The sequence below is a fragment of the Anser brachyrhynchus genome, assembly GCF_964034855.1.
Source record: "Anser brachyrhynchus genome assembly, chromosome: 2".
Lineage (NCBI taxonomy): Eukaryota > Metazoa > Chordata > Aves > Anseriformes > Anatidae > Anser > Anser brachyrhynchus.
In genome coordinates this window covers 19,842,878-19,860,591 of record NC_137695.1, presented here as the reverse complement: position 1 = coordinate 19,860,591, position 17,714 = coordinate 19,842,878, and the positions used below count along the sequence as shown (strand labels likewise).

At 39.6% G+C, this 17,714-nt stretch overlaps 1 protein-coding gene and 1 long non-coding RNA gene across 4 annotated transcripts in view; one reads left to right on the top strand and one right to left on the bottom strand.

The window, feature by feature from the left end:
• The window catches only part of SPAG6 (sperm associated antigen 6), a 39,333-nt gene extending 27,714 nt beyond the window's left edge, over nucleotides 1–11,619 (top strand). For all 3 annotated transcript variants that reach the window (XM_080582621.1, XM_080582622.1, XM_080582623.1), the window contains exons 8-11: nucleotides 2,313–2,504; nucleotides 3,563–3,679; nucleotides 6,385–6,530; nucleotides 8,710–11,619. In XM_080582621.1, the coding sequence (XP_080438747.1) occupies nucleotides 2,313–2,504; nucleotides 3,563–3,679; nucleotides 6,385–6,530; nucleotides 8,710–8,776 (522 nt within the window). In that variant the 3' untranslated portion in view covers nucleotides 8,777–11,619. The remainder of the gene's footprint in view (nucleotides 1–2,312; nucleotides 2,505–3,562; nucleotides 3,680–6,384; nucleotides 6,531–8,709) is intronic.
• LOC308190853 lies at nucleotides 8,951–15,383 on the bottom strand. The gene is made up of 2 exons (XR_013947532.1): nucleotides 12,758–15,383; nucleotides 8,951–12,723 (listed from the first exon to the last, which is right to left on the bottom strand). It is a non-coding gene; the product is annotated as an uncharacterized lncRNA (long non-coding RNA).
• Between the last annotated feature and the right edge of the window lie 2,331 nt (nucleotides 15,384–17,714).

Sequence of the window (17,714 nt, the reverse complement as noted above, 5' to 3'; positions counted from 1 at the left end):
AATTTTGCTGGGCAGTGAGATAGAAGGGAGATGCAGAAGGGTCATTTGCAATATCTGCAATAGCTGAAATTAGTGTCCGAGGTAATATTCTGATGTGAATAATGCTAACTAATGACATTAGGAAGAAGGGGTTAATTTCACTGAGTATTGTTGGCCCATTTTCACAGCAGCAGGCTGAGGAAGGTGATTCTTCCCCTCTGCTCTACTCTTATGAGACCCCACCTTGAGTTCTGTGTTCAGCTCTGGAGATCCCAGCATGAGGAAGGCATGGACCTGTTAGAGCAGGTCCAGAGGAGGGCCATGAGGACGATCAGAGGGCTGGAGCACCTCTCCTACGAAGACAGGCTGAGAGAGCTGGGGTTGTTCAGCCCGGAGAAGAAAAGGCTGCGATATAGCAGCCTTCCAGTACTTAAAGGGGACCTACGGAAAAGATGGGGAAGTAGTGATAGGATGAGCATTTTAAACTAAAAGAGGGGAGATTTAGATTAGACATTAGGAAGAAATTCTTTACTCAGAGGATGGTGAAACACTGGAACAGGCTGCCCAGAGCAGCTGTGGATGCCCCATCCCTGGAGGTGCTCAAGGCCAGGCTGGATGGGGCTTTGGGCAACCTGGTCTGGTGGGAGGGGTCCCTGCCCATGGCAGGGGGGTTGGAGTTAGATGATCTTTAAGGTCCCTTCCAACGCAAATCATTCTATGATTCTGTGATTTAAAATTTACTGTATGAATGGAAACAGCTAAGCAATAAAAACTGAGGACAGAAATGTCTTCTAGTAGGAATGCAAGATAGAAAATGGAAATTGCTACAACATAACGTCAAAAAGTGCACAGAGAAGGTAGGTGTGATCAAAAAATTCTCCTTTGCATTTGAAAACTGAAGAGACAAATAGTTCTGGCTTGTCATCTCTGGAGGCCCATCTTCTGTGTATGTGCCCATGTCTCACCCTTGTCAGTCATACCTAGAGCAAATATGCTTCTGCTGTTAAGTGCTTGAAGTTAAGTGTGACAAATGCAGGTTTGAGTTCACGAGGAAGCACCTAAGTGATAAATTTTTGAAGTGTAGTAATGATTTGATTGCTACCATAACTGAATGGGAACGCAGTGAGAGGTTTTGTAGGAATCTTCACAAACATATGAAATATTTTAATGAATGATCCCCAAAAGAAACCTGAATAAACCCAAAGCCCATTAAAAAATAAAAATTGCTTTGGGGAAACTGAGTTTTATCAAGTGGTGCATAGTGCTGAGGGCAGGGCTTGGTAAACTGGGACCATTTGAAAATAACACATCTAAGATGTCATGACATAAAGTTATAGTTCCATACTGCTCTATTGTCTCCTGGAAAGGATGAATTTTTAAAAGTGACGTTGTGTGTTACTGGACAAACACTTCATTGTGGTCTTCTGCAGTGCTGTGTCAAAAAAAAAAGGCACTTCAGTCCTTTGCAGTAATAAAGAGTGGAAGATAAAACATTGCAGATTAACATTTTTTTCCACTAGTCCTAGTGCATATAGTCCTGTTGTCTGTATTTGAGAAGGATCTTGGAAAAAAAAATGAAGGGAGTACAGGAAAGAATAAAAATGATCTAGGGAATGGGAAAAAAGATCTAATTAGGGATTAGTAGCCTTGCCTCACCTAAAATAGTATGAAATGATACCTGTTGAACTATCCTGGACATAAAATACTGGCTACTGAGTAGCTCCATAATCCTGTGGAGAAAGGATAAAGATTGTGACCCTGAACCAGAAGAACTTCAGTAACAGCTGGATGCAAGCGAAGTATTCTCCATCTCTTGATGTCTTCATGTCAAGAGTTGAAGCCTTTCTGGAAGTTATCAGATGCATCAAACATGAACTACTGAACTCAAGAAGAGGTTTATGAGGTGAAATGTAGTGCTGTGACTAAAAGAAAGTTAAAAGACTGAATGATTGAGCCGTTCTGCTCTTAAACTGCTGTCATAGATTCATAAGCACTACAACTCTTTTATTTTCAGTCTGACAAAATGAAACCTTTACTGTTAGTACAGCCTGAATTATGTGATGTATTCCTTTTATCCCTTAAAGTTTGTGTGTTAGCTCCAACTGACTTAGAATATTGAATTTGTTTCCTTTTGTTTAACTAGATTTGTAAAGATTTCTTCAAAATTCTTGCTAGTCATGATGATGGCAAAATATGACAACACTAGCAAGTGTTCTCTTATAGCTTACTTTAGAAGAACAGTGTAAACAGAAACATTTTCTAACAATCTACCAGTTTAGTTGTCCTTTCTTGGTGTAGATTTGTAAAGGTTGTGCTTTTGGTTAATGCTACAGGGAATACCACCACTGTGTACCTGCTTGGTAGAAGAACAAGAAGATCATATTAAGGCAGCAGCTGCTTGGGCCTTGGGACAGGTTGGAAGACATACTCCTGAGCATGCACGTGCTGTTGCAGTAGCAAACGTCCTACCCACACTGCTTTCTATGTATATGGACACACACAGTTCAGAAGATCTTCAAGTGAAAGCAAGTATATTCACAGTATCTGCAGTATGACACATTTATTGTAACCAACAAGTATAAGTGCTTAAAAACTGTTAAATGGTGAATGCTTTTATTGATATTCAATGAGTTGTGGATTTCCCGTGTGGAGGGTGTCTGAAGGCTATGTGGCATTTTTTAGGACTGGTTGGTCTTAATGGGTGTGCATATGGTGCCTGCCAAATCATTTGGTACAGCCAGAGCAGTATAGTCCCTCATTTTGTTCCTACTTTAGATTAGAGCTGTGTACACCCATAAATGCTGTAATGTAGGACCTTTCCTCCGTGGCAGCTAATAGGGCTGGACTTAGGTAAAATGTAGTTTTGAGCGACACTAAATGAACTCACTGAATAGTATTATATGACAGGATATGGTCTCCCAGGTTGTACTGTGCCTCGTTACAGTCCACCAAAGTATTATGAATTCCAGATCTATAAAATAAGAAGACAATTTTGCATTGTAATTTTCAGTGCTCACAAAAATATCAAGGCCAAATTAGCTGTACGTACAGTGAGGTCATTACTGCAATGAGGTCATTACTGCTTCTCGTAGCCAGCACTGAGTCTCTTTTCAGAAACCAGGCACTGACATACAACTGTTCTACTGTCTCTCTTTCCCTTTCTGCCTGGATGGTAGTGCACCTTGCTATCCCACACCAGCAGATTCTCCTAATAAGTCACTTCTAAAATACAATCTTTTAAACTGTGTTTTGATTTAGCTTTCTTATTATATTACAGTACTTCAATTTACTTAAAGGGTCTATGCCTGGTTCTGTTGTTGCCAAAGTAAAATTGCCATTACTTTGACTGTAGATAGCATAATAAGAATATGATGCACTGTAGGTTTGGGGTTTAATAAATCTAAGTAGAAAATTGATTAGAGTTCTGTAAGAGTATTTTCTGAATAAAAAGTATGATGTCCATCGGGTCACTCTAATAAAGAATCAATTTGCTTTTTTGGTCAGACTTCAGGGATATGTATCATGAATTCTTGTTGTTTTCATTGATGTCTTACTATAGTAATTTTATTTTGCATTTCAATAGACTAAAAGAGCATTAAAGAACATACTTCAGAAATGCACATATCTTCCAGCACTTGAACCATTGCTGCATGATGCCCCTCCCAATATTATGAAACACATTGTTGGGCAGTTTAGCAAGGTAAGAAAAGGCTCTGCTTGATAACTAATGCATTGTTTTCCATTTAGCAAGAAAGTTATCATTCCAAAGATGGGGCATCTGTAAAAGTCTTAGTTTTCTCAGGATCCTCAAGCATCCCTCGCAGAAGCAGTTGGAAGTGTCCTGCTTTGTTGTCTGATGAAACTGGATACTGTTTTATCTGGAACCTGCTATAATTCATCCTAAGACAGTGAGAAAACAATTGCTTATAAGCAAGGTGGTTCTTTTCTTCTTTGCCTCTTGAGATTAAGTGAAATACTAACTCATGTGCAAATACTTTCACTGAGCCAATGCATCACATAAATCCCAGTTATATCTGTTTTAGACAAAGTGCAAGCTGTCTGTACAGGACAGGAGTTGCTTAAGTTGGATGTTTTACAGTAACCTAGAGTGCAAAGACTTCATCGTTTCTGTCCTTATTAATTTTCAGTCTCAATTAAGAAAGCTTAAAAAATTCTACATCTTTTCTTATTTCTGTCAAAATTTTAACTGTTTATTGTTCATTACATTATTGATTTGAGCACAGAATGTAAAGAGCAATACTGTTTAATCAAAATATTTCAAATTATTTAAGTAATTCCTAACTAAACAGGAGACTTCTAGTTATGCTTACTAGCAATTGGGAATCCTGATTAACTATTGACTTTTCTTCTGTGCAGTTTAATCTACTTGGAGTATAATGCAGTATATGCAGTGCGATCTATTTGCAGGGGTACCAGATTCTCTTGGTGAGGTGTGCTTTCTGGAAATGGCTGAGTAAAACTCTTGATTGGTAATCAATTCTTCTTATCACAGATCTGGAAGTACTGCTGTTTGTAGTGCAGATTGGAGATTTGCTCAGAATGCAGTGCCTTTGGCTTTTGTGTGCTAACTAGAACTATTAAAGAGTTGAGTGTGTAGTAATTGGTTACCCAGTGTATATACATTTGAGTGTTGTTTGCTGTTGAAGTGACTTTATACCCTTTATATCAGCTGATATTTTGTTTAATTTTTCTTCTTCTACGTTGTATTAAAATCTACTTGTCTGGCATTTGTTATTCTGAAGTATACATTTAAAATGAAGTTCTTTGCACTAAAAGGTGTTTTTTTTTTCAGTCCTGTAGCGTAACTTAGGAATTTCCTATTTTTAAACCTGAGGTGTATTAGTTTTGTTGGCTTATTTATAGCTCAGTAAAAGCCTTATTTCTGAGCTGCTCTTCAGGGTGGGATGCTACGTGTTTTCACTGCTGGACTGTCTCGTTTAGCATTGCCCTTTCCAGGGTCTTAACAATTCTGTGCTGTCTCAGTTTGGACTCGGGGTGGGGAGAGACTGTCTCAGAGGTGTTGTCTGTCTTTAGAGCCTCTTCCAAGAAACTTTTCTGCTGTCTATCCAGCCTGGGAGTCACAGTGTGGAGGAAGAAGGCAGGGAAAGGGCCATATCCTGTCTCCTTGCTAGTTCCTCCTTGGCAGTTCTTGTGGGAGGTATGTGGAAACAGCTGTCTGTTTAGTTCCCAGAATGAAACGACCACAGTTGTTCCCGACACTTCTCTGGAACATAGTAGAGAGAAGTCTCTGTGCTCTCCTTGTTTTTCCTTACCTGTCTGTTGATTTTGCGCAGCCCAGAGGGACCAGAGAAATGAAGGCTGTTTGCCCATATGCGTGACAGAAATTTCATCCTTCTTTTCCTCCATCCTTTTAGGTAATCCCTTCCTCCTTCAAGGCTCTTGTTTTACACTGACACACAGTCAAATTTATGGCTCGATTTGTCCAACCAGGGTGAAGGCTTACAAAATGCTTTTGCCCCCATAGCCCTATAGTATGTAGCTCTCAGGGTTGGCTTTAAACCCATCTGTTTTTGTTGTAGATGCAGCTGACATCTTGCATTATCTTTTTTTTTTTTTTTTTTTTTTAATATTATTGCAGCCCTGTGGGCCTATGGACTACATGCTGTCATTCTCCATTGCCTGGCCCAGCCCCCACCTCTCTCCCTTTCGTCCTCTGGAAAAAACTGCATATTGGCATCACTCAGGGAGTGCAGAATGTATTGTCTGATCATTTCTGCTTCTCATCCCCTTTGGCTGCAGAAACTTAACATTTTTGCTTTGTGTGTGTATGTGTGTAAAAGGCTTCCATGGCTACACAGTGTGTTGTAGGATTTTAATATCCAGGAATTTAATAGTAGCATGTAATGCTTCAAGGCTGCATTGTTCACTTGCAACAATTCTCAGTATTGTTTTCACGCAATAATCTATACTAGATCATTATGATGATATAAAATTCTGCTCTACAATTAAACTGTGGGAATTGACATAAAAGACCTGAATAACTTGGTTTAAGTGGAACAGATGCTGTTGTTATTCCATGTTAGTATTCTGTTTTTATTATCTGTTTAATCTCCACAATCATATTGTCTCTGTAGGGATAATTCAAGAAATATTACTTATGGAGCAATAAATGTTCAAATCAGAATTTTTATATATGTTATGTATTAAAGTACATGTTAAATTACATTATAACAATAAAGGGCTGGTTTATTATTTTTGCTGTATACCTGTGTGTTAAAATACAGTAGTCATTACAGATATACCTCTGATGTGTTCCACTTTAGCTGTCCTCTGAATTAAAAACAGATAAGCAATATTTGAGCCCAGTAGCACAGAGGTTCCTTTAGAATAATATATTCTTTTTATGTACTTTTCTGTGTGTAGGTGTTACCACATGACAGTAAAGCACGTCGTCTCTTTGTAACAACTGGTGGACTTAAAAAGGTTCAAGAAATAAAAGCAGAACCCGGGTCACTTCTTCAGGAGTATATCAACACTATTAACAATTGCTTTCCAGAGGAAATAGTAAGGTAGGGAAAGGGAAAATGAAATCTAAAAAAATTCATACTTTTAGTTGTTCTTTGTAGTAGCAATACAAAGCGAGAATTTAAAATACTGAACTTCTACATGAATTTTGTTTTTAATCAGTGTAACATTTGGTTAAATGCTCCAGTGGTAACCACAAATTTTAGATATATACTTTTGAACACTTTCTATTTTCTGATTGTTTTGGGGAATAAATGTCTTGGTTTGTAAATAAAGCCCAAATAATCAGGCTGTTGCAGGAAACTGAGATGAAAAGGTAGTCCTACACTACCTAGGTGAACCCTGAGGCTTCAGCACAGCCACTCATAGTTATGAATGTCTATAGCAAGCTTAGTTTATCTTGGTAACTTATCTGTGGATTTCTCAGGTATTGGGGAATCTTTGGTTACGTCCTCGACTTCCTTAAGCGCCTGTCAGAACTAGTGTATTCAGAGGCTCCTTTGAAACTTCCTCTGATAAACAGAGGGTGCAGTTGCTCTGCCCACAGCTGCCCTTCCTCCCCCAGCCTCATCATGAGGCTTAAGTGTTATATAAAAGGACCATGCACCAGCTGTCTGCACCAAGTTGAACTTTGCCCTTAATGAATACAGAAACACTATTAAATAGCTTACAGTCAAAATGTCACCATCCTAAATTGTAATAAGGAGGTAAATGCCCTCCTAGATTCTAGATATCCATTTACCAGTCCTTCACTCCATCAACACATCAAAAGGATGTTGTACTCATGTACTCCCTCTACAGGCTCTGAAAATCTGCATCATCAATTTTAATTATAGCAACAGAGTTCTTTAGCTAATAGCAGCTACAGACAGTCATGCAAAATGAAGCCCAGTGTGTCTCCACAAGGAAAAGCCACTGGCTGTCAAATGGGCAAAAGCAAAATCATAAAGAAACTTTATTCTGCAGCTACAAATACCAATACTTTGAAGGGAAAGAAGACTTTTGTTTACACTTCTCTGGATATAATTAATGTTTTCCTGTTCCATCTATTTTATTTTTCTGTAAATGAAACAAGCCTACTTATATAGGCTGAGATGTAACAAAGAAGGGCCCCTTCAAGCATCTCCCGCTTGCCTCTTTGTGCTACTGCCTGGTGGTGTTTCTACTGTCCAAGGCACAGCTGCTATACTAGACTCCAGGTCTGGGCTTGTTTCGGAGACTGTTATTCCAGGCCGTTTGCAGACTGAATATGATAACAGTGTATTGAAAAGTTAGCTTTACTATTGGAGAACTAATGAGTTTTTAAAAGAATTTAAAAAGTTGTATTATGCAGAAATAATTCAGAAAATGAAAATCTTTAAGGTAAATGGATCCTTCTTTAATGTTAAAAGATCAGGAATTTTTACGTGAATACATTTTAGGCATGCGCTACATAGAAGTGCGTTCCTCTCTCCTTATAGTTAAAAATTCCAGGGTTCAGAGATGATATCTTACCATGCCTGCAAAACCAAGAATGTACTGTGATGTATGTTTTTAGAATAGCATGATAATAATTTTCAGATACTCTTAACCTGGAAAACAAGGACTAAATGCAGCTTTGATGATGCTTGCATATTGGAAGCATGCAGTTGGTCCATTGTGGAAAACCAACTGAATGACAGCAGGACAATAATGGCACCATAGAGTTCTACTCTAGTGAAAACCTATTGGATAATCTCCATCATTGAGCTGACACTAGAGACGGAAGGTCACTGTGATCATTTTTGTGTTGTTCCAGAATCAATGTCTCTTGCAGTGATGTAGCCTTCACATTAGCTTTGGGGTGTGTGTTTGTGTTTCAAAAACAGCAGTAGGCTATTTTTCTCTGGCAGCCTATGATTCAATGTAAACTCATGCCTTTTTATTAAAGAACCTAATTTCAATAGAAGTTAATATCTGTGTTTCCCAGTAAAGATGATGCTTATGGCTGCTGAACCTCTCTTAAAAATTTGCCGCTGCCCCAAAAGAAGCCAACATTTTTTTTGAAAACCTAACTTCCAATTATAAATGATAATGTAAGTTGAAAAGCAGACTTACAGCACTCTAGGAGAATAACTGTAGAGTTTGTTGACCAGTGTTTAATGCTAGGATTTTTTCCTGATCGATAGGAATATGAATAGTTTCATTACTTAGCACAGAACATGCTTTGTAGTCTAATGCACAAACAATATGTTTCTCTTTCAGGTATTATTCCCCTGGATATTCTGAGATACTTCTGGAACGGGTGGAAAATTACCAGCCAGTTTTATAAACTTCAATTTTTTATTAGAGCTGTATTTCACATTTATGCTTTTATGACTGTAATACAAATACAGCTGTTGAAACTCTTGTTAGATTCTGAAATCTCCTTCTACTGTTTGAACCACTGAAAGAGCTCAGCACTTCCAGCAAGCTGTATTTTGTTTCTTATAAAATTATTGCTAAGTTTTTGTTCCTATTTGTTTTTTTTTCTCTAACTTTACTACCACATACTGCAGCATATATCAATGGAATTTCATGCAGGGGTGTTGATTTATCACAAAGCCTTTTTAGAGTCAGTCATTTCCTCTTCCTTCCACAAGAAAGGTTTGTTATTATCTCATTCAAATTTTATCCTTCTCAGTACTTTATCGATTTTTTCCCCCTTTTGCCTTTGCATATTGTTTAGAGCTTCCCAAGCTTAAGAGCAGGAGGAAAAAGTTGTCCCTTGTGTCTTTTCTAATTATGGAATCCATTCTGCACTGAGATATTTCCTACCATTACCTTTCAGAAAGTGAAGTGATACGATTTTGCATCCCCAAACATGCTAATAGCTGCTAAATAAAGAGGTAATCAAGTCTGATGACGATAAAAGGGCTCTATTCTGCATGCTACAATAGTGTGGTGGTCCTGCCATGCTAGATAGTACACCTACTGCAGAAGTCCTCCTAATTAAGGCAGGATTACGTGGAGGGGTGGAACAATACATTGTTTGGTGTATGCATCGTTGTTCCTCTTGGAAGGGACAGAGTGAACTCGGAGCTTCCATGAGTACAAAGGGAGAGAAGGACCCTGTGAGGTTCTGCCCCATTTGGATCAGCAGTGCTTGGGCAACTCAGGAAGAGAGGAGAAATGCTTGGCTGCGGGAATACTGTTAGCAAAGCTTTGAGCTCATTCAGAGGAAACCTGACGATACTTGAGTCCCACTGATTTGGTGCACTAAGACGGCTCAGTACTTATTCTTCAAGTGATGAAACTGCTGCAGAATTGAGTAGAAACACGCTTGGAACTTAAACTTACAGATCACATAGACGTGGAGGTTATTGGAGGTATGAACTATTAGATGTAGAACATCCAGGAAATATTTGTGCCCTCTTATGAAGAGTGAAAAGACTTATATTTTTCTTACTCTTCTGGTGTACTGTAGCAGCAGGGAGCATCATACAACCCTTCAGTATTCATCAAGTAATAGGAAATTGTCACTTACTATTTTTTGTTCTTCTAACCATTTCTCTCTTCTTAGTATGCAGCAGTTTCTATTTTTTTTTCTTTTTTTCCCAAAGAGCAATATGCAGCGTTTCTGGAATGGGATGTTGAAATGCTGGCAGCTACAAGGGAATACAATACTTGAAAACTCCTGCAGGAGAAACTTGTCTACTTTCTTAAACATATTAACTGAATGAGTTTATAAAACAGGGATAGTCTCTTCTATTACTTGTAAAAAAGGGAGCAGAGACTTACTGCAGTTGGAAATGATTTAGAGTGGGTTTTCCCTGCCAAATTCCAAATGACTATTTTCTTCTTGTCAGCATATTTTTCAACAGTTCACAAAAACATTGATGGGCTATCTTGTGCTAAGGTTTAGTTCTACAGAGGGCTATGCCGCTGGTCTGAGGTACTCGGTGCTCTCAGACTTGTCTGAGAAGCAGGGGATGCCCAGTAGCTGGCTGTATGGCACACAGCTGAGATGGAAAATGTTGGTCTCATGAATGCTGATGTATAAAACCACACCATCTGGGTTCTTGCCTTAGCCTACACCAGAATGAGAAGTCTTAGAATTGACTAACCACGTGCCTTTTCCTTTTTGGTTTTTATATTTTGTCATTATTGATGTTACAACACTGGTGGAAAAACTTTAGGTCTATTAAGAAAATCATTGTAATACTCAATAGATTTTGCATTATTTGCAAAATGCATTATGGATATTTAAAAATCAAATGTTGTACGATCTCTGAGAGAAAATGTACTGCAAGGGCTTCCGGAGAGTATTGAAGGATCTGAAGCCCTTATTTTCCCTAATAGAACAGAAATCCTGTAGAGGGCTGAATGCAGTTGCAGGCCACATGGGAGGCAGGTAGGCATTTAGCTGTGTGCCCGTAGCTGCATCTTGTGTTTGGGAGCACACCCACAACACACAGTGCTAATGTATGTGTTCTGTGTGGAGAGAGCAAAGAGGCTTCAGTCTCCTGACAAAGGTGCTACACTGTAGTGATTCCACAGGGTTAAATTTCAATGCCTAAACCATTTGTCCACAGTTTTTTTTTTGCAGCCTTTTACTGATTGCTGACAAAGGAAATGATTGCACAAGGCAAACCTTCAAAGTGATTTGATTTTGCGGGATGCAATCTCAATCAGATCTAGCATAAGTACATCTTTACACCAGTTGCGCAGTTCTGTCCTAGGCTGGTGGAGCTGTTTGGCCTCTTGTTGCGGGTCTCCCTCCTGGATGATGCCACATCCCATCAGGCTGTGGCAGTGCAAAGTCCTCTCCCACATACTTGGAGAAGCCCTCAGCTCTCCTATGCTGGCAGGCTGCTTCCCTGCATTGTACATACACCCTGTCGCTGGAAGCTTCCCTGGTGGTGCACATCTGCACAAGGCAGATCTAGGCCTTTGCAACAGAGTTATCACTAATTTGTATTTTAAGCTTACTTTACTAGGGCAAGAGTTGCTTTTTTTTTTTTTTCCCTGTATTATTTCACAGGCTCCAGTGTATGGTGTTTCTATTCTGCCCTCTTGTTTGACTTAACTCGTCATCTAAAACTATATTAATGTTTGTAATTGCTACTCTGGCAAGCTTCAAGTGTGTACCATTTGTCTCAATTTCATAGAATAAAATGTAGATTTGCATTTTAATTCATTGTGTAAATGCTGTTTTCATGCTAGTTCGTGACTGTGATGCTAGAGAAGATGAAGAGTAGGCTCATTTTGCAGCTGAGCCCGACACCACCTCTGAATGTTTGTCTCGGCATACCACTCAACAGTGCCTGAATTTCTCCTGAGCTTAGAGACATACAATGATTTCAAGTAAGAATCCTTCTCACAGAGGTGGCTTATTAAGACACACAAAGAAAATTAAGCCAGTGCTTTGGCAGAAGTGAATGTAAGCAGAGACAGCCCTTAAATCATTTTGCCAGTTTCTTTGACTGCAGTATGGGGACTTTTGAACCCAAGTCTTTAAAGGCTTTCTCTGGGGGCCCAAGCTATGATTTTTGTCTACATTACTACATCTATTATTATATCTACAGATGTAAACTACAGCCTTGAAAGAACATGTGGATTTGTAAAACTTCACCATATTTCATTCGGTGGATGGATTAACCGGCCTACAAAAGCTTCATTCTTTATATGAATGACTGGAAACCAAGAGGATCTGAAAGGGGGAAATTCAAGGAGTTCAACTCTTGTGCATATAATATGTTCTGCATTTCCAGAGGGGTTTACCAAGGCATTGCTTTGTCTCATCTGAAGTGATCAATCTGCTGGAGATCTGCATCTTAACAAACAAATGAACGAAGTGTTGAAGGAGCTGAATGGAATCGGTGAAAGAACAAATGAATCCCATTTTGTGAAGTAAAGCATAAAGTTACTGTAATTAGGAAGCTGATGGTGTGTGGGTAGATCCTCAGTTGGGGGCTGTGAATTAGCTTGACCAGAAGGGAGTTACAGGCATGGAGGATGCCACGCAGCAGTCCACAGCTCGTGGTGTAAACTGGAGTTCTCTGATTTCTGGGCACGTAGAGGTGGTTGACTATAATCCATTCAAGTGAGGGATCTCTGAAAGTATGCTTCCTCGATGTGTCTTCCTTAATGGCTGTATCTTCGTTGCTAGAGTTTTAGATCTCATTATGTGACCGGGGTAGGAAAAAAAATAAGGAGCAGCACTAGATTGCAAAGCCAATGATTCTGGTTCTTGTGCTGGTATTGGACTGCTTTTATGGTCTTGGATAAGCATTACACCTCCCTGTTTTATGGTCTTGGATAAGCATTACACCTCCCTGTGTATCATCGTCTTCCTCCGCGGAGAATCTGTTTCACTTCATTATTAGCTTACCTAAGTACTGGAAATATCATATTCATGTAAGAGGTCAATGCAGCAGGACTTAAATTATTTATTCCTTACTGAACCTATTAGTTATATTGTTTAAGAACCTTCAGAAATTTGCATAAGTTATCTTCGAGATGGTAATTTTTTAGAATTTGAGTTGAACTAAAAACCAGTGGATTCTGTGAGTTTCCTCATCTGACACAATTTGAAGGAATCTTAGAGAAAGAGGAAATTACAATGTCTCTCATGACTGTACTAAAACTGTTGATGTCATTTTTGTATAATACTTAACTGTTAATATTGATATTACTGTGCTGCATTCTGCAGTCAGCTCTATAATTTAGCTAGTGAAAATACTAATTACATTATTACCGCTGTACTGTATTTCTAGATACTGCAAAAAAGACTGAATTAGAAAATACATACAGGCAATGCTAAAGCATAATTTGGTGAGTATAATGCCTTTTAAACCAAGTTATTTCGATGTGTTACCTTTCACAAGAAGTTACACTTACTTAGGTTAAACGTTTCTTAGCTGTTGGTGTTCCCTCTCCCGCAGAGGTCCGATGGTGAGGCTGGCTGAGTGCTCAGCACGGTGCTGAGGGCCATCTAGCCTGTTGTCTGGAGTAGAAACCAGTTGTGTTCCCTGTGATGCATCAGCAGGCTGGGGAGAGGAACAGTGCGGATATGTTAATGCCATCATCCGAACGGATTTCCAAGAGATTTTGATAGCTTGCTTTTTCTCCATAAAAATACACTTGTTCCTGCTAATTCCTGTCTCCAAGCTGAGTTAAAGGATAGGTACCTGCCTCAGCTTGGGTTGTTCTACGTTTTATTCCTTCTAACACAAACCCAACATTTTAGGGTGGGGAAAAGTATGATAATGTCATTCTCTAAATCAAAGCTCTTGATTATTTTGGTGTCAAAATAGGTGATAGGACTCCTCATGACCTTGTGACAAGATCCGTGCCCTTTGCTCCCCGAGGAAAGTTTTGTCTTTGTTGCTGCAGCCTAATGGTGTGTTTTACCACTGTTGTCTTATAATTAGGTCCAATGTCCGCTGTGCACATTCACCTTTCAATATTAGGTCAGTGTTAAAGCTATTATCAATCTAAAAGGTCAGATTAGTACCAAGATTTGGCTTTTGTTACCCCCACAGTGCTATAGTTATATTACAGTCTATTGTTAAAAATTAATAATATGCAGCATAGAGGCCTGATGGAATCATGTTAATGAGAGCACTGAAGCTTCATTGACTTGCAATATCATTAGAGCTCCGAGACAGGTTTATAGCCTTGTGCAAAGTATATTTGTGTTGCTTTAGACACAATATTTATTTGGTCACACCCAGCCAAATGTTTCCTTACTAAATTAAAATAAATGCTGGCTAGTTCACTGAGCTACAAAGATATATAGTGTAATTTCAGGTTCTCAAGTCACAGAAAATGAGCCCCAACAATGGAAATCAGTAGAGGATCAAAAATGATGGATATACTAGAGTGAGTAAGAGCAAAGAGGAAAGGGAGTTTACAGAGTTGAAAGAAGTTGATTTTGTGTGACTCAAGCAATGTATATAATTTGGAAGGAACAGCTCCCATTTGTAGGCTGTTTCTGATGTTTATGTAACCCCTCCCCATATACACACAATACACATTTGCAAGCATAGTTAATAGAAATGTGATTGTTACAGTTTCTGTCTTTGCTTTCACAAGACTCGCCTCTGTAAAGCATCTGTAGTGGCTGGGGGAGAATTCACTGGCAGGCCCCCTGAGGGCTTGGAGCACACCAGAGGCAGTGACATTTGGCAGTGGGAGGCTTTCCAGGGTTCAAGGCATCGTGCCTGTGCTCCTTGTATACCATCACAGGCAGGGAGATGGAGCTGACGTATACATCAGTCTGTTCTGACAGCATGTACCCATAGGGATGAGGGGAAGTATGGATCCCTCTCCTCTATCTCCTCCTCCTCTTCCTCCTTCCTCTCCATTTCCTCCTCCTCAGGGTGTCCCAGGGTGTTGCGGGAGGCTTCAGTAGTGCTCTGAGGTTGAGAACTGGTGTGAGTGCTAAGTGTTATTACTGTTTACTGATGTGATTAATGTGTAGATGACCTTAATTCATTTTCTTGTGGCAATTCCCTTGGTTAAAGCAGAGAAAATGAAAATGTATTTTAAGAAGCTGTCATCGCAGAAGACACAGCTATGCCTGACATACCTCGTCCTGTCTGACAGCAAGGGCGTGAAACCTGGCTTTCACCCTGAGATGTGGGCTGCAGTTGGACCATCTCCCCGTATTTATACATCTTTTTATATCAGGCATGATTTACTATTAACAAAATCTGTTCAAATTTTGCCATTGGCTCAGTTTATCATGAGGTCATGAATCATTATTTTAGGTCTAACCTTTCCCCCCCAAGTGTTTTTAAAATCCCGATTTTGTGTTTATGCTGGTGCAGTCATGCAATGGGAATGTTTGGTAAACTCGCTGTTTAATTTACAGTGCTCTAGCAGCTGCTTTATAACAGTTGAACTACTCTGACTTAAATGACTGTTCTTAAGAGATTAAAAACTAATTGAAAAGGTGAAAAAGTCCAGGACTGTCTTTTCTCTCTCTCTCTCTCTCTTTGCATTTCATGTGTTTATTTTTAAAAACATCTTTGAAACTGCTTTATAAACGATTTGAGTTCCTCTGCATAATTTAGATGGGAGAGGAAGGAATGCCAGTTCGCCGGGACTTGTTCTCTGACCACCTGAGAAAAAAAAAGAGTTTTTCATCCTCTTGAACATCATCTGGAGTTACAATAAAATGGGCTCTCAGCTGGATTCCTTCTGTGTGCAGATAGACAGAGCTACATCACTGCACACCTAAAGCAAGGACACGAAACCACACGAAACCACAAAAGCAATCTGAAGTCTGGAGCTTGCCTGCTCCTCAGAGACCACAAGCAGTTTTCTGTAATCTCACCAAAAATGATTTGAATCTTGAAGGAGAGATGTAGTTCTCCCCCCACCCCAACCTGAGCAGTCCGAAGGACCAGAGCTGGAGATCCTTTTGTACGTAGGGAAGTCACCTGTCTGGGCCAGTGTGAAAAACCCTTGCAGTAGTTATTGGAGGAAATTAAAAATCCACAAAACTAAAAAGTAATTTAGAAAAATTCAATAGTAGGATCTTATTAAAAAACAAACAAACAAACAAACAAAAAAACCAAGCTAATTAAATTTCTGTTGAATTTTCACCCCAATCTGAGGCAGATGACTGAAACGTGCTGCTCGTTGTTGGTTGAATCCCAGGGCGAGAGGCACATGAAGGATCCGCACAAGATGGCTGTGAGTTAGCTGGTGCTGCATGCTGCTTGTATGGGGAGCTGATCCCGCAAGCCCTCAGCCAGGAAAAGCTTTTGTTGCTGCGAGGGTGTTTGGTGCTGTGAAGGGAAGGTTCCCGGGCATATGGCTATCAGATGAGGGCGGCGCGGCTCCCGCGATGTTCAGGGCTGCTGGAATGGCTGGATGACAGAGCTGTGCAGCTTCACGCAGGCACGATGTAATCTGAAGCCGTTCTGCAGGGAAACTGTGGGCAGCAAGTACGATTCTGAAGCCTGATATAAATTCCTTCCTGTTCAGCTGCCAGCAGGTCTACTGCTGCACATTAGCAAACCATTGTTCCATAATGTAATTGAAAAGTTCCTCGTTAGAGGAGCATTTTCCATAGCCCCAAACGCACAGTGGTAAGGTCTTGGCTGTCTTCTCTTGCCATATTGTTGTGCCCCGAGCTGGTCCATTTGCTCCATTCCCTTTCTTCTGCTGAATGAAATGATGGTTCCGCCACTTTGTTCTGGATTTCCTTCATCTTGCCTCCCATCTTTTTTCTTTTTTTTTCTTTTTTTTTTTTCCTTAAATAGTATTATTTTAATTAGTTAATTTGCTTTAACTCAAATTGATATATCCATCTACTACGTGACTTTATCTGTGGAAGAGATGGAATTCTCTCCTTTAGCTCCTTCATGATGCTTTTCTAGACCTCAGGAAGAAAAAAAAAAGGAACTCTCTGTTCCTTTCTTCCGAAAATGTTCTTGCATGTTTCCAGGTTGTGACGCGTTTTAATAGTTTGCCTTGTGTTTTTGTTTATTTGGCTAATTGCTCTTCAGATTTTCTTTAGCCCTCCTAAACTACCACTCCATGTATTGCTTGTCATAGTTCATGCTCCTTTTAATTGACCTTGCTTTTTCTAAGGCTAGTTGCTGAGTCTTGGCAGAATAGTTAGAGCCTCTCATCAACAGCCAGTTTTTGCTGTGACAATAGGCTGATGTGTGCCTTGAAAGCAAGCACATACAACTGCATATTAAATGCTAACAGTGTAGTGACAAGCACAAACACTTTTTGGAAATCCTTAAAAAAAAAAAAAGAAAAGAAAAAGAAAAAGTCATATATATATATAATATATATATATATATAATATATATATATATATAAAGGAAATTATTGAAAAGCCACATTCCCAAACTGAGGAGCATGCATGTTTGAGATGGGCCACACAATTTAATCATCTCTATGTAAAATCTCGAAGAAAATCTCTTGCAGTGAAAGACTTCAAGAGCAGAGGAAAGCATTTTGGGCCCCACGATGCCCTGTGCATAGGAAATGTTGCATGTGGGTGCCTGCAAGATCTCTGCTGGTTTGCATCCCAGTAAAGGATTCACGGAGCAAATGTAGCTCCCCTTCCCCAGCAAGGCAGGGTGTTCTTACTTTGAGAATTTATTCATTGCTTCAGATATGCTTTTATCAGACAATGTCATCAGGATCCCTGTGTGTGTTTTTTTATGACTGCTTTGTTTCAAAGCTGTGTGGAGCCAGCTACTGCCTTCGCCTTTCTCCCTCCTCTCCTTCTCTCTCCTCCACCTTTCCACTACTCC